The sequence below is a fragment of the Rhinolophus sinicus genome, linkage group LG01 (assembly GCF_036562045.2).
Source record: "Rhinolophus sinicus isolate RSC01 linkage group LG01, ASM3656204v1, whole genome shotgun sequence".
NCBI lineage: Eukaryota > Metazoa > Chordata > Mammalia > Chiroptera > Rhinolophidae > Rhinolophus > Rhinolophus sinicus.
The window spans coordinates 141,825,800-141,843,569 of NC_133751.1; the positions used below are offsets into that span (position 1 = coordinate 141,825,800).

At 37.9% G+C, this 17,770-nt stretch overlaps 1 protein-coding gene across 12 annotated transcripts in view; it reads left to right on the forward strand.

The window, feature by feature from the left end:
• FMNL2 (formin like 2) overlaps positions 1-17,770 on the forward strand; it is a 280,224-nt gene that overhangs the window by 194,822 nt on the left and 67,632 nt on the right. For 7 of the 12 annotated variants that reach the window (XM_074336414.1, XM_074336391.1, XM_074336408.1 and 4 more), the window contains exons 5-7: positions 1,936-2,019; positions 5,051-5,203; positions 7,628-7,747. In XM_074336414.1, the coding sequence (XP_074192515.1) occupies positions 1,936-2,019; positions 5,051-5,203; positions 7,628-7,747 (357 nt within the window). The remainder of the gene's footprint in view (positions 1-1,935; positions 2,020-5,050; positions 5,204-7,627; positions 7,748-17,770) is intronic. The other 5 variants (XM_019751736.2, XM_019751744.2, XM_019751740.2 and 2 more) reach the window with 1 other exon arrangement.

Here is a 17,770-nt window from a genome sequence, read left to right on the forward strand (position 1 = left end):
TTCTCAACTCCTAAATTAGAGTACCCTCATGGGCCACTGAGATAGAATACACAGAACCAAGACTCCCTGAAAACTCTGGACCTTGTGACTTTTTCTATTAAAAAGATGACCCCCAGGCCTAGCTCTGGGGATTCCAGCTGTGTATGCACCATGGAGGGAGGGCCAGTTTAAATCCTGCAGTCAGAGCCCCTATGACAGACCAATGGAGAGGTCTGAGCAAAGCTGACGGGGTTGAATTTCAGGAGCAGGCTAGTCATCTGATTTTCATAGTGAGTTCTAGCCTTTCTTTAGTCTCCTACCAGTTGTAAAAAAGAAAAAGAAAAAAATCCTTTTACTATTTCTCGGCTTCTAATAATCTGCGCTTAAAAATGTCTGCTGTCTCCTGAGACCTAGCTGCACAGGGAGTAATTAAAATAAATCAAATGAAAATAAGTAGAAGCAGATGCCATGAGATTATGTATGTGGTGCTTTGGAAATGAAGCTTCCGCCTCTGCCGGTAGGCAGCCCTGTCAGTTTTGGTCACTCTGTAAGGGCCTGTGGATGGTGTTTTCTTTGCCAGTGTTGCCACTCTAGGTCTCTTTTAAATTAAATGTTATTTTGCTTACATGTGGCTAGACTAAGTGCATACATTTTGTGATAGTCTCCCCGAGACTCTCAGGGGAAAGCAAGGCAGGTTGTCTTCTTTTCCGACCTTGCTGCCTCTTGTAACTACCTGCAGATCCGAGTTTATGGCATCAGGCCACAACTAAAAGAAAGAATGAACTTGGAAGATAAAACAAAAACGAAAACATCCTCCAAAAAACAGAAATAAAAAACGCATCCTGAGTCCACCAGATTTTGTTCTTCCTTTAAGACAAAGACCTCAAGCGGCTGCTCATCCTTAAGGACACACAGTAGGACTGTTCTACTGTTGTTCTAACAGTTCTCAACACTGCCTTCTGTAGCCCCTATCGTGTCCACAGCTGGTGGACCTTGTTGGTTTGGTGTGCAGGGAGGGAGGCAACCATTTTGGAATGCCATTGGCAGATGTACCCCACGTTCATTTCTGTGATAATAGTGGAACTTTTTACTTATTATTTGTTGGAGTTTCAAATCTAGCAGAGGCGTAATGGGATATTACATATTCTTTGAAGATGGACACCCTGGAGGGAGTATGTAAGGTGGGGTAACAGCTATTTATCCTCAGTAACTGAAGGTTCTGTTTGACCATTCTACTTCATCTCTAGGAGTTACTATGAAGAATGAATACAAATGTGTAAAAAAAAACAACAGTGACCTACCTTTAAACCCACCATTCAACTGCAAGGTGGTACTATTTCAAAATGAATTTTTAAAAACCATGATATTTGTCACGTCTGAGCTTTGATGATGGTTGCGGTGCCTGCAACTTCATAAAAGGTTTTAACATTCATGGAAAAAATTAAAATCATCCCTATTGAATTTCCAGAAGCCCATAAACATTGGTCTCTCATTGGCTAGTTTAGTGTTTTCTACAGCTTTGTATGCCAAGAAAGAGTTGAACGTGGATTTGGACTCGCGCCTGGATTTCAGTGGTTATGTTGTCATGTCCCCAGTCTGCCTCATTCCCTGTGTAGTCTGAGCTCCTTCAACAAGCAGGCTGTGGATCAATTATGGTGGAAAAAGTACATTTAGCAAGTTCCTTTTTTAGAAAGTTTCTTGTAGGTTAAGTCTCGTAAGCAGTCAAATGTGAAGAAGGCACACAGACCTTTTGCCCCCTCTTTTTTGTGTATTGAAATGTGGTTTTCTTAGTTGTCATTATCTAAAAGCTCCTATCTCACGTGATAGTCTAGGCTTTCTTACTCCATATTTCCTTTCAGGCAATGAACGTTTGTGGTGAAAAAACAAAAGTTTTCACTGGCCTTTTGTGGCAGAACATGTGATGAATCTCCCCAGTAACTTTTTTTTTTTCAACAGATGGGTCAGAGAGTTTTTGAATGAAGAAAACAAAGGTCTTGATGTTCTAGTGGAATATCTATCATTTGCGCAGTATGCGGTAACGTAAGTAAAACTTGGCTTGTTTCTTTTGAATTTTATGTGGTCACAGAAGATGCAACTCAGTGGTAAAATTATACACTGCACTGAGGGGAGAAACCAGAAGCAGATGTGGTGAGGTTTAAGGAGGTTTGTTTCCATTCAAATAACTAAAAGCAACTCACATAATTGTTATTAGAGATGCTTTTTAGGCAGAAATAAAACAGGGGAGTAAAAATTACCCTGAAAAGAGTCCTTATTTTAAAAAGAAATACTTTGTTTGGTGCTCAATTTCATATATCCATATGGTAGAATACTCCAGCAGCTATTGAAAGAGGTATATGATATATTGTTGAGTGAATACAGCAAGATACAGAAGAGTGACTCTTTTTATTTTAAAAAATGACATATATATGCATATTTATATGTGCTAGGAAAGACAGAAATTGCTACCAGTCTGAAAAAAGGGCTAAATGAGATGCTTTCCCTTTTTACTTTATATGTATTTATATTGACTTGCTGTTTGTACAGGTGGGGGGACATGGGGGACTGGAGCAAAGCAGGAAAAAACATCAACTCACTTAACCTTGTTTTTGTTAATTCATAGAATTTTCCCATTTGCTTGACTTCTGGAAAGATTCACACCAGAAATGAAAAGTGTACATTTGAATGAGATACTCTCTTCTCCACATTTCCTCCTTGAATAAAAAAATATATCAGTATCCACAGATAAACTCTCACACATACAGCTTGAGGAGATAATACTGTATTTTTAATTTGACTGGAAGACATTTTGGCCTAGGTAGTGTTTTTTTCCTTTCAACTCTTCTTTTAAAAGCAGTGATTTGTTTTCACATTGCTTCACTCCAATAAAATCCCAAGACCTAACCAGATGCTATCATAATCCTCATCATTTTCTTGAAAATCTGTGAGGAGAAAGCTATAATTATTCCTACCTTGTGGATGCAGAAACTAAAGTATTAACTGAAAGTGGCTTGATGAGTTTCAGTTCTGATAACTCATATATTATGTGGACTAGAGTAAGAAAAGACAGTACTTAACATGTATCTTCCTGAGAAATTGTCCTCTGAAATATCATACTAGCTTTTGTAGTATACTCTTCTAAAGATTGTTTCTTATCTATCTCCTATGTCAAAAACTGCTAGTCTCCCTTACATTTCTCATTATGTGACAAAACAATAATATTACCCTGTTGCATATTTTAAAATTTGGAGGAATATTTATGCAAATAAGGAAGGGCCAAGAAACTTCAGGAATAATGAAAAGAATGGCATGCTATGTATTACATATTTGCTGTAATGAACCCTTTCCCTTCATCACAATGGAGCTTCTGAACTGGCTTTCTCAAATGTACCCTCACGTAAAACCAACAGGGACAGGTAGTGCTATTGTGGGGGAATTTTAGTCTGCAGCAGAAGATCAAACCCAATGCAAGATCAGAACTCAGAGCTTTTGCTTCCTAATCTTCTACTTTTTTGGCATTAACTTTATATTCTTTGCTTATTAGTTTTGTTTTTCTTTTGCTTTAATTAGATGAAAAACTATATAAAGATACGTAAATTTTATGTTCTTTCTTGAAACGAATGGGCTGAAAAATGTCTTATTGTTCCTTGGCATGTGCCAGTTTCCTAGCCCATGTAGTGTGAAACAACAGGCTCATGCTTCTTCCTTAAAACCGAAGCTGTCCCTTAGGTGTGTGGTTCCTTTTTCCGCTGTGTAAGAGTGGGCAATGAGCCAAGAGGATCAGGAGAGTGCCGGACACCTCAATGACACGGGGGCTGCACAGTGACTTGGCAAGAGTGTTAAATGCCTGCGTACTCTTGGAAGGTCTCCTCGGCTTACCTCTTCTAATATCAACTATAGGCTTCTAGTTTTAGTACTTTAGGATCTCAATTCTACCTCTTTTCTGTTCAGCACTGTTTCCTGCATCCGAAGGCATCACAAAATTGTCAGATCGATTCGATGACTTTACACATCAGTCTGTGCCATCTGGATTAGTGTTTAGTAGATGGACAGCATCACCTAGTTTACAGATGACTGTTCTGACCAAGTATTTTATTTTGGCAATCATACTTGCATAAAAGTCATACTTTTTCATAAAAAGTCATACTCGTTGTTTCCAATATGTAGTGTGGCTGTTTCTTCGGTGATAGCCGCCAAGATCTTCCAGATGATATTAATTATAGCTGCCTTCTGTTTATTCTCTATCTGATCAGGTGATGCTTGGTGGAGCTAGGGTAGAAACAATTGATACAATATTTTTTTGGGGGAAAGTAGAGCTACTGACTTTGGGAGGGGAAAAAATCCATAGAACACAAAGGCCTGTCTGTTTAAAAACTTTGTTCCTAAAAATTATACAAGAATGAGCAACTTAACTTGCCATTTATTCTAACATGGTTAACGTGAATAATAACCTCAAAAAATGTCAGAGAAACAACAGTCCTGCTTTCAAGAGCACCACATTGGGAAGAGATTCCAAAATCAAAGCAAATTCATAACTTTGTGAGTAATGGATCACATATGGTTGGAAAAGTGCACTTGCCAACACACTAGGAGAAAATGCTCAGTGAAAATTGATGGGTAGGAATAAATTAGTACAAGCCTAACATATTGACTTGTTAAAACAAAATGAAGACAGCTGTGAGGTCTCCTTCCACCTTAGCTATATTGGCAATTGGTAAGTTAGCAGGCCTTGTAGTATTAGGTTGGTGTAAAAGTAATTGTGGTTTAAAAGGTTAAAAATAATTGCAAAAACCGTAGTTACTTTTGCACCAACCTAATCACATATAAAGATTTAGTTTTTGCTGTCGTTCAGCTATTCTTTGGCCTGGTCCAGTGTTTGTCATTCTGTATTTGCGAAGCTAGCACTGAGTCATGGAAATTCTTTTGTATTTCCTTTTTCGTTTTCTTATTTTGCAAAGACTACCTGTATCAGGATGCAGACGTAGAATAGGAAGGAGGAGCAAGTTACTCACATCCATGTATTTGTGTGACTTTGAATCTTGATGTCTTCAGTGGCCTTTTGCTCTTGTTTTAGTTTTGACTTTGAGAGTGTGGAAAGCACGGTGGAGAGCTCGGTGGACAAATCGAAGCCCTGGAGTAGGTCCATTGAGGACCTGCACAGAGGGAGCAACCTGCCGTCCCCTGTGGCCAACAGCGTGTCCCGCTCTGGACGACATTCTGCTCTGCGGTGAGTTCCTTTCATCAGAAGGGAGGCAGGTTCTCTAGGACACGCTGGGACAGCACGGGTCCCTCGCTTCCGTGATGGTCCTGGGCCATGTGTGGCTGTATCTTGCCACACAGCACTTGCATTTCCAGTGATTCCAAAGGAACGTTTCTTCAGGAGTTCGTGGGTTCATCACTCTGCACTGTTCGTGGGATCAGTACTGTCGCTTTAAATAGCTTCTGGGAAACATCGCACCTTCATTCAGCACGAAGAGAAAATTCTGCTGCCAAAAGACACATCCATAGAGTAGTCTCCATAGGCAAATAAGTTTCTGAAAGCAGGAAGACGCTGACATCATGATTTAGGTTCTGTTTCCTGGGTAGAGGCAGCACGCAGATTTGAGACTCTCAAGAAGTCTTTGTTGCTGTTTATATCCTGCTCCTCCCCTCAGTTCCTCCAGTGGTGGGTAGAGCAAGTGTGTGTCTGTGGGATGTGTTCTTATGCAAAGGTGCAGAATGTTGTAGTTTTATTAACGAGATGCTTTTACGCACTGTTCCTTTGGTTAGGTGTACTCAGCTGTCAACCTTCTAAGGATTCCATCTCCAGTTTCTCCCGGCTGAAACACCACCATGCTAAGGGAGAGTGGGTGCTGATCCCCTGTCCCACTAATGGGTATAATATCACTGAATTGTTCCTTCACTTGCAGCTGCACTCATTCATTCACTGAAAAATATGTTTGAGCTTCTGTAATTTGCCAGGCACTGTACTTAGTGCGAATGTACACAGGTGGGTAAATCAAAACTGCCTGTCAAGATAGCTATATCACGTAGAGCCAGTTCATAAAGGTTTTTATGTTCCAGGAGTTTAATAAACATTTTATTAATCAGCCCCGCTTTCCCAAATGTTGCTTACTCTTTGTAGCTTGATAATTTCCTCACTTGTTTGAGGCTTGATCTGGCAAGTGGACACTTCTGTCCGTGTTTAAGATCACCACAGGTATTGGGTTCTTTTAGTAGAGTCCATATGTCTGTTTGCAGTCAGTGACTATATGGCTTCCAGACCTCTCGTATTTGGTCGGCTTTTAATTACCTTGTGTTCCTTTGACTTGCGTTTTGCTCATGGAAAGTTAAAGTCTCTATGATGAAGCTCAGTTCTGGTGAAGGATTTTGACAATTGAATATCATGTTTCCAACTCATATTTTCCTTGTTTGGAAATGCCAAATATATTCATGGGTTTAGAATGATTCCATAATAATGAAGAGTAGTGTTTCAGAGCATCTCATGGCATTTGCAATAGGCCAAGGGCTATATAACCTGCTAGTCTGCATAAACTTTACACGTGGACAGGGACATATGTGGGCTGACTTGGAAGTTGAAGAAAGGCCAGTTGTGCCTGAAGAATTCCCTAATCAACTTAGTATTAGAATGGAAATTCTTACCATTAGTATAGCTATAATTATATGTAAGGGATTGACTTGAAAAAGTACATTTTAATTTGCTTTTCCATCATTTCTTAACTGGAAAGGATCATATATTGGCCATCTACCACCTTGCCAAGGATTCATTTTTCTGACTAATAATTCATTATGCCTGTTTTGAATTATCGAAGACTGTTCATTGAGAGCACATTGTTTCTGATAGAGTGGGAGAGTTAGGAAAATATGGGGAGAGTTGTCATCTTGGAAGGCATGGTACTGGGACATCACTGTCCAGCCTGATTTGCTTCATGGGTGGCTAAAGGTAGATCTTGCTAAAATTCATTTTAAATTGAGAAAAAACAAAAACAAACAAAAAAAAAACAGACCAAAAGTATAGGGATAGACATGATGGAAATGCTTTTCTGAGAAACTCAGGACCTATATGGCATGTCTGGTTAGCAGGTGTACTTGAAGTTGACCAACTAAGAAACCAACATGACATTCTTCTGTTTTATGTTTGAACAATTTCGGGCTCAGAAACGGAACATTGGAATGTCCTTTGACTCTCCTTCATGGGTTCTAGTCACTCAAGAAAATCAAATGGCAGTAAATTTCATGCTGCTGGTTGACCTGAAGCTTAGATTTTTGTTTCTGTTTTTAAATAATATGTATCAGTGATATTCCAGCTCTTGTGGTTCATGGACTTGTGCCTGGATTCTAATTCTGTGTTTGGTCATTTGATAGCATCTGTGACTTATAAAAACAGCAATCAGAAGTACATACATATGGTACATGTTTCTTTTCATATACCCAAAGATTATTTACATTTTTTTTCTCTTTCTTCTCCTTCCTCTCTCCTGTTTCTTTTCCTGCTGTCCGTGCTTCCTTCACTGTTTGGCTTTCTTTTTGCTGCCTTCTTTTTCATTCTGCCATCTCATTTCTGATTGTCTTCTCTCTCTTCTGCTTTGTTCTTTTTTGTCCTACTGTCTCTTCTTCCTCCGGTTCCATTCATGTCTTACATCACCACCAGATGGGTTTCTCTGCCTAAGTATCTTCAGTCAAATGCCCACCACAGCTGCTTCTCTCCCTGTTGCCTCTGGAGCAGCTTCATTTTTCACACTGATGACGAGGCTTCAAACCGGAAAATCTCGTAAGTCGTGGGTGAAAATAGCACCCAAGAGAGCTTGTAGTGTATGGTGGCAGGGTCTTGCAACTGCTCTCCATGTTATCATATGATAACCTCATGGCTTCACGCCATCACCCTGTACTGGATGTGTCCACTGCCTTTTACACTTTGATACACTGTTATCATATTATGATTCCTCATTTTAAGAATTCATACCTTTAAGGTATATTGCATTTTTGTTAATATTATAAGGGTTTTGTTTTTTTTTAAATAAAATAAAAAAGGGGTATTGATTCATGTTCTGTAGAGACGATTTATTCTGGTAGCTGTTTTGATTAGAATATATCGTCTTTATCCAACTGCGGATTTTAGTTCCCTCATCTTAATCGCCAGATAATAACGTAGATTGGATAATCTTATATCACTTGGCAGAAAGGTTTGATTAAACTAGGAAGAAGAAATGAGATTTCAAGAAATTTAAAATACTTTCTAAATGGGACTTGATAAGAGAGAAAAGGAAAAATGCTGTTTTAAAACAAAATTTTAATGTTAACGCACACTCTCCTCTTTGTTTCAGACTTTATTTTTTAACTATTTAAAATGGGTTATTAAACATTTTATGACATGACAGTCACCATGAGTTATATCAGCTATTAGACTCTGTATCATTTGTCAACTTAGCCAGTGGTAAAAGGGATTCAATGCGGTAGAAACCTGGATCAGCACTGCTGTCTTGCCACCTTACAGTCTGGTATGACTTCAGTTAAGGAACATTCTATCTCTTAATGTCGCTGTAGATCTCACTAAATTAAATGATGCTGTATGTGCATCTATGAGCACACTAGATTTTTGAAGATAAAGGTTGCATTAATTCAGATGCAAGAGAAAGTAATTTTTACTTTTTCAGAATGTCATGGTTAATGCTGTTAAATAAGCAGTGACATAGACAATAAATATTCTGAATTTTTAAAGAAAGTGATGGAGCATTAAAAGAGCCTAGAGGAAGTGTCAGATTTAAACTAGGACTTTGGATGATGGCCGGAGTTTCATTCTCAAGGTGGGGAAAGGTTGCTTCAGGTGGAGGTAAAGTGAAAGAGAATGAGATGAGTAACATCTTGTATCATAGATCAGGCATGTTTGGGAAAGAGGGAAGAACCTGTCCTTTCCGGGACAGAGGCTTTGTGATGGAGACTGGATCTTAGACAAACAGTTGGAAAGGCTTCATAGGTCACCCCGATCGGCCCTCCCCACTGGGGTAAGGAGACCAAAATCCATATTTCCTTTAAGATATTAACTCCCATTAATATTTCTTTCTAAGAGCCCTCAGAACAAATTTTACTGTTTTTCCTGAGATTATTATCTTAATGGAATGGCGTTTCATGAATAGTCATCATCTGATGCTTTGCTACCTATGTACATAGTGGATTTATATGAAGAGATGAAAGTTCAAAGTCAGATCCTTGTTTGTGCATGTTAATACAGTAATCCCTTTCCTGGCCATGATTTTATGGGAGTAATTTTTTTGATGTACTTAAAAATAGGCACAAAGATAAAGATAGCATTGATATAGTTTTTATTGGGGAAAAAAACTTTAGAGTGTCTACTGCGTGCCAGGCGCTGTTCTAAGGGCCTTTTCTGATTTCCCGCTCACAGTGCTGTGATCGCTGCTATTATTATCCCTACGATGAAACTGAGGCCTCTAGTGGTTAAGCAACTTGCATGGGATCAAACAGTGAGTAAAGGAGGTAGGGTTTGAAGGAAGGTGGTCTGACCTCAACCTCCATACTACGTTATCCTACCTGTTTATTTACAGGATGATTTTTTCCCCCCAGTAAATACACTGTTTTCCTATCAGGGTGCCCACATGTCATTAGGTAAATTGTCCCCTGCAGGGGGCCAGAAGATGTGCCTTTTTCTACTTCACACAAAAGTGCCAACTGAACTAGTGGAGATGCTGATCAATATGTACTATTTTATAGCTATCAGAAAATAAAGTCATAGAAACATGAAAAAGTTTTTTCTAAACAAATGGTAGGAGTAACACAAAATGTTCTGTATTTATACAATTTTATTTTCATCTATTGGAAAATGAGAAGACACTGAAAGTTCATTAAATGAAAATAGTGACTATTTTTGACGATGGAGAAATATGCATGAACGTTTTTCTTTTCAAATTTTGTTTTTATAATGTTTTAGAACTGACATTAAATACATGTAATATATACCCATGAATCAGATAGGGAGAGACCACATAATAAAGAACCTTGAATTGTGGAGTTTGGCTTTTATCTGGTAGACAGTGGAATGGGAAATTACGTGAAGCGGTTGGTATTTTTGGTGTGTAGGGTCTGCTGAATTCACTGGATGTTGATTGGAGGAAAAGATTGCTAAAGCAGCTGATGCTTGGACCTAAACACGAGGTACCTGAAACTTAGAATGTAACGCAAAGGCCAAATATGAGACCATTCCAAAATTGACTTGGTGCCTGCAGAAGTTAAAAAAAAAAAAAAGTTTTGTGTATGATTGATTAGAAGAGAACTAGAACCATAAGCAGAAATAGAAGAGTTGGAATCTGGAAGGGATCTCAAATGCCATTTAGTTCAACTCTCTTTTTGTTGATGAGACACCTGAGGCCCAGCTCTAAGATTTTGTTCTCCAAGGAGTTACTTAGTTCCTGCGAACCTATTTCCATGTATGGGCTGATGGCCACATGGTTTTTTGGCCTTTATTGCAATAAATACTTCTGTTCGTAGCAGTTTTTCTGATCTCTGTGTAACAGTGATCCTATTTAAAGATATGAGAACACCAACCCTGTATCAGTTTGCATATAAAATCAGGGGTATACTAGAAGAGTTGAACCCTTTCAGGCTCTTACGAGTTCTTTTATACTTACAAGTAGCATTTTACCTTCAGTTTTAATTGTTGGGGGAAAAATCATCTAATCTCTTAAACCATTATAGTATCACGTAAAAAACATCTTTGAATTCTACAGTTAGAAGATAAAGCCCTTTTTATGTCAATTCATTACAAGGAGGTTGAACTCCTTTTTGTTCATTTGAAAGATGATATAAATTAGGAATGTTAAGTTCTGAAATGATCATTGTTTTCCTTTTTTCCTTTCTCCCCCCAAATATACAAAATCAACTCAGATTTTTTATGGTCTTCATTATTGAGAGTTGCCATCTGTACTTTATTCTACATGTATTCCTTTTCCTTAACTCCATTTATTTTAAATATTCCCTATGGAAGGATATTGAAGAATCTATTTCTGTAGATGCCAACTGAAAGGAAGAAAAACTACAAATAAAAATAAAAAATTATTCTCAAGGAATTTCCCCTGTTCATTAGATGAGATGACATTAAAATGACTAAGATTTTAATTAACAGTTAATTTAGAAATGGATAAAATGCTGTTAAAGAATGGAAGAAACAAGAATAAAGAGGAGACAATCATAGGAAACACCCGAGTTTTATTTCCGAGGGAGGAAAAATGTTGAAGACATTGCTTAGCCTGATAAAGATCTGAGGTTGAAGAAAATGCAATAACCTTCTATAAAATATAGACTTTCTAAATTTGCAGACTTTACAAAAATAATCTGTAACTACAAACTTTCAGCACATTGTAAGCAGAAACAACTGAAAGTATTGGGTTGTTGCACTTTTAGATTTTTGTATTTCTTTGTTTATTTGAAGTTTCAAAAAGAGAAAAATGTACCTGGGTTAAGAACGTACATTCCTTGGGTAAAGAACGTACAACTTTTCAGGTTGGAGTTTATTTGAATGGCCCTGATAGTGAAAATGGTGACAGCTTTAATTATAGCTTGTTGGGTGCAGCATCGTGGCAGTTTTGCCCAGTATTTCCCACTGTGAGTTTAACTTAACTTTATCACGTCACTTAACTTTATCGTGTCTTTTCTCTAATGGAAATGGAAAAAAAATGTCACCTAGCCAAAGCATTGTTGGGGATCTGTCTCACAGATTGCCAGATCGATGGAGATAATAGGATCTAGGACCTGCCTCATGTTGTGAGATTAAATAAATAATTCCTGTAAAGAAAGTGGCACAATAGTAGTCCATAAATGTGAACTAGATAGAATTGAGGGAAATAACTAAAGATGACTCAGCAAATTTCTATAGCTGTGGTCTAGTACTTTCATCAGTGAGATTCATTACGTACTTAAGATGTGAAGGGTACTTTGCCACGTACTGAGGATACAGAAAGAGACATTAAATAATATATTTGTATATGATTCATGACTGATAAAGGACGTGTTCTTACTTACATCATTATATCTTAATGAAATCTTTGGGAGTTATTCAAGGATTATTGGCCCCATTTTACAGATGAGGAAGCTGAGGCTCAGAGAAATTATCCATAGCTAGCAAGTGACAGAGCCAGGATTCATAATCAAAGTTTCTGACTTGTTCTATGCCACAACGTCTTTATAATTTGATTAAGAAAAAAGTGTATGTAGGTTTGTGTGTGCATGGGCACACTAACATATGTTAAGTGTCATATGAGCATAACTAAAACTAGTGATATGGAACTAGAGTGAACAACAATACCTAAGGAAGATTCATAATGTGGTCTGGATGTGAAACAACAGTGAGTGAGACTTGGAGGAGTGACTAGGAAAGAGGAGGAGTAGGGTGGTAAGTCAGTGGTTCTGTGGTAAGACAGTATGGTTTGTTTAGGAAACAATGAATAAATGAGTGTGGCTGGAAGTAGTTTAGAGCCAGTTTACGTAATATATTGAAAGCCAGGCTATGGAGTTGTCATTTTAGCTCATTGGCAATGATTTGCTGAAAGTTTATGAAAAGAGGGGGCAATTTGGGATAAACATAGAAGTATTTCTATCTGAAGGTCACAAGAGGTAGATGGTTTCCTGGGATACTTTTCACATAGGGATATATCCTGATTAATTGGCCACTCAATAGCAAATGCCTTTGACAAAGGGAATAGAATGAAAAATCAGAAAATTAGGGCTAACAGTGGCTCTCCATTCATATGATGGGTTGGCACTCTGTTCATTCACTTACTACTCTATTTGAAAAGCATGCACTACAACCTTTCGATTTACAGGTTCTGGTCTAGCTGTTATCTGGTCCTATAATGGGAAATGTAGATGAACAGAAAATTTCAATAACTATAGAAAAGGTTCATTAGCAGTTTTGTGTATGTTCCTCCCTCCCTCCCTCCCTTTACCCCCACTTTGAATTATCTAGATTCAACTCTTTTAGCTCTATTTCTTTTGGCTATAGAGACATTCAGAAAAATCCTTGGCTCATTCTTTATACTAGTATCATATATTTTATGAGTTTAATTGATAGAAAAAATATGCCCAAGTGATGTCATGTCTGAAGGGTAAGACAGGAAACCTAAAAACCCCAAATCTTTGTAAAGTTCTATTAGCCCAGACCTTGGAACTATAAAAAAACTAGTATGATTATGCCAAATTATATGACATACCCAGTTGGCATTGCATTCCAGTTGGGTTGAACTCTTATATTAACTTTCAAGGGAGTTATAATTACTGTTCTTTATTTATAGGTAGATATTCGTTTGATATCTGAATAGACTATTTGAAAATGCTTTTTGTAAGAGAAAAAATATGTACCTTATTTTTTTCTTATTGCTATTAGGATCTTGATATTACAAATCTCACAAATGTTGGCATTTTTTTATTTTTATTTTTATTTTTTTTTGCCAGCCTGTGGGAAAGCCTGGTTAGGTCAGTTCAGGAAATGTTCATTCAAGGTTCTGCAGTAATACATTGTCTGTGGATAATACAGGCTCAGAGGGAGAGGCAGATATGCATAACCTACCTACATGCAAGAAAATTGAAAATTTCTAAATGTCTAGAAATAAGTATATGTTAAAATAATAGATAAGTGATCGATTGATTTCAAGGCATCACTGAGTGAACAGCAGCTTCCATTTTGGTGTTAGTTATTAAGCGCTTGGTGCTTTGCATATACAGATCTCTGAACAAGTCCAGTATTTGATCACATGTAGCTTTTGGTCTTTTTCCTGTACTCCCAGAATTATCATAGACACACTACTTATAATTTATTCTCATATTTTTCACCCATTGTTATTTTTTAATGTATTGCTTTTGCTTTTCACTGTGATAAGAACACTTAACATGTGATCTGCCCTCTTAACAAAATTTTAAGTGTATAATACATACAGTATTATTAACTATAGCCATGATGCTGTATAGTAGATCTCTATAATTTATTCTCCTTGTATAACTGAAATTTCATACCTATTGGTTAGCAACTCCTCATTTTGATCTCCCTTGGCCTCTAGCACCCACCATTCTACTCTCTCCTTCTACGAGTTGGAATATTTTAGATAACTCATATAAAAAATATCATACAGCATTTGTCCTTCTGTAATTGGCTTATTTCACTTAGCATGACATCCTCAAGGTTCATCCGTGTTGTTGAATATTGCAGGCTATTCTTATTTTTGAAGGTTGAATAATATAAGAATCCATTGTACGTATTTACCACTTTTTCTTTATTCATTCATCTGTTGGTAGACTTTTAGGTTGTTTCTGCATCTTACTAGCTATTGTGAATAATGCTGCATGAACATGAGAGCGCAGCTATCTCTTTGAGATCCTGATTTTAATTCTTTTGGATAAATACTCAGAAGTGGCATTGCTGGATCAGGTCATAGCAGTTGTATTTGTAATTTTTTGAGGAATGTTCATGTATGATTTTCCATAGTGCTTATACCAGTTTACATTCCTACCAACAGTATACAGGGGTCCCCCTTTCTCCACAGCCTTGCAAGCACTTGTTATCTCTTATTTCTTTGAAAGTGGCCATCCTGACAGGTGTAAGCTGATTATCTCATTGTGATTTTGATTTGCATTTCTCTGATGATTAATGATGTTGAGCGTCTTTTTATATACCTTTTGGCCGTAGTCTTCGGAAAAATGTTTATTCAAGTCCTTTGACCGTTCTTTACTTGGGTTATTTGATTTCTTGAGTTGTAGGAGTTTCTTATGTATTTTCCATATTAACTCCTTATCAGATATATGGGAAATATTTTCTCCCATTCTGTAGGTTACCTTTTCACTGAAATTGTTTTCTGTACTGTGCAGAAGAAGCTTTTTAGTTTTATATAGTCCGACTTGTCTGTTATATTCCTAAACATGAAGAACTACTTCAAAATTATTGTAGCTTCCTTTTCAAACTCCCTTACAATTAGTAGTGGTTTAAAGACAGCAAAATCAGACTCTAACTGGAACTCTAACAGGCGTTATGTATAACTCAGGCTACTAACCTATACTTGGCAAGCGAAATTCTTGTGTATCTGTTTTGTGGTCATGCAGATCCGAGAGAGCTACTTCCCCAGGTTTCCTTTGCTGGCCTTGCCATTCCTTTAGCCTCCTGGAGTCAAAAATTCAGACTTTACATGTCTTGTCATTTATTAGAGTAAGTCGTCTGGTTGGCGCTCACTCATCAATCGTTCTTAAAGGCTTTCAAAACAGAAGTACCTTTTTTCCTTGTAGCATCTGCGGCCACAGCTGTCTATGCGGGTTGAGCTGCTCACTACGTGCTTCTCAGAGTCATTGCCACACGTGAACGAGGTGGCTCAGTTGGGAGTTGTCACCATAGTACTAGACAGGAAATGTTTTGTATAGGTTGCTTAAAAGCTATTTGGGAAAATCACTTAGTTTTTATGCCTGTTACTCATACTCACATTGACTTATAACTTCTTCATTTATTATTATTTCATATAACTACTGGTGCATAACATTAATACAAGTGGTTAGAGTCATTTCTGTTTGGTTTTGATAGAAAAACAGTTTTAGAACCTATTTCTTTTCATATTTATGGAAGTTGTGAATTCTAATTGTTAGCCACTCTCAGATAGTGTCTCATCTTTGAATGATGGGGTAACGTTTAGTTTTAGTTCAGTGCTTGGCAAGATATCAGGCAATTCTCAAAGTTGATGGTGAAGAGGGCCTGAGAAATTTGGTGGTATTAGTTTCTCAAGGTTTCTGTCAAAATGGCTTCTTAAGAAAACAGGATTTCCTTAAAATCTTGAGACCTCAAAAAGCAGCCCTGAATATGTCTTCCTCATTATTTTTCCTACACATGGCAGGAGCTCCAAAAATTAGACTCAGGACTACTTTCTGTCACTGAGAAACCCCTCTTGTGTGTCTAGATTTCCAGAGCCTCAAAGCTCTGCTTGTCTGTTGGAGCATGAAAGGGTCTCAGAACGGCATTTAGTTAGTCTGCCCCAGTGGTCCAGGCATTAGGTCACAATTATTCCATGAATATTTTATTCTCTTGCTTTTTCCTTTGGAATCCAAGGGAGTTCTCTTCAATCTCCACATCTCAGGGAACCTGCCCCAAGACACCAGAGAGACCTAATTATTTCAGAACCTCATGAAACCTGTTCCCATCAGCTTGAAGGAACGGTTACACTTCAGAATGAGTACATTGGGCAGATGGTGGCGTAAGGATCTCCGTAAATGCTCTCATCCATAAAAGCAAAGAGAAAACTGGCAAAATATGCCAGAATCAACTTTTTCAATACTCTAGAAATTAAAGTCTCACTGCAATCTGGGGAGCCTCTATTCAGAAAAAACAAGTGAATCTAAGTAAGAACAGCTAGCTTTGTAGTGTTCTAATGCATGCACTTCCCCTCCCTCCCTCTTGAGTTCCACAGCAGCCTTGGAAACCAGTAGCTCCATACTCACAGTGTAGACCATCAGCCTGGCAGCCAGTGTAGAGGGATGAATGGAATAGAAGCTCTTTCCAAGCCCCTCTTTTCCCTCCTCATCCTAGGTTAAGTATGATGTACCATGAGATTTCAGAACTACTAGTGAGGAAGCCAATTTCAAGTGTTAGGTAAAGGAACATGCACCATTAGCTGTTGACCGTGTCTGGGATCACTCAAGGCATCTTACATGGGATGCGACTAAAGTTCTTCTGCCTCAGTTATCCATAGGAGACCATGCAGAAACCCGTGCTGCTTCTCACTGGAGCCTTTTTAATACACGATGAACTGGAGGCACAGTCTCAATCTGGCTGTGTTCAAATTGTCTGTTTTGTATGAAGTCTCATAATAGCTTCAAGAAGAAAATATTATAGGAATTGGTTTCACTTTATGTAATTCTGTAATAGAACTGTGCCAAGGGTATTAGTTTACCACAGAGGCACCCATACCTCCTACCGAGCCATTAGCTGAATCCCTGTACAGCGCAAGTCTTTGTGGGAAGTATATTCAGATAGCTAATTTAGGATGGTCAGTGCTTGGAAAAGGTGATGATAGCTCAGCCTGAGGGCTGTGTCAGACCCGGATGCAGGCTGCCTGATCTACCTTTTCAGAGATAGTACGTTGAATCGTATTTACTAGTGTTATCATGAATATGCAACAGCACCTTGTACATACAATATTTGATGGTTGTGATTAGTTTCATTTGAGCTGTTTGAATTTTTAATTGGTGACTGATTGTTGCTGTGATTTCCCAACCTTACCTAAGGGAATCAGTGTGACACACACACTCAGTAGAGTTCTGTGGCACTAATCAGTTACCCTGAACTTTTTCTACGGAAAGTGTTAATCATTGTATTCAGGCTTACTGACATCCAGGTGGACGTTTGCAGCACCAGGGAAAAAGATTTTCAAAGCTTAATTTTTCTGATGATACTTAGTTTTTTTGTTACCTGTGTTGTGGAATTTGGCCTCATCACAGAAACCTTCAGCTGTGGGTAGATCAGGACCAGCTCTACACCTTCTAGGTAACATTCCGTAGAGTGATTGAAGTGGAAAAAGCATTATGACCACATTCTCCAGTTAGCCTTCTGTCTTTAGGGGAATCTAAACCTAGACCATCCACAAGAGTTCATTTTTTTATGTGATTTTTTTTTCTTTATTTGGAGGCTAATACACATCCATGGTTGAAAATTTTAAATATAGACAAAAATAATGAATGAAAGTATCACGTAGTTCCACCACTCAAAGGACAGTAAGACAGGTATGTTTTAAATCTACACTGGTAATATTTCATATTCAGT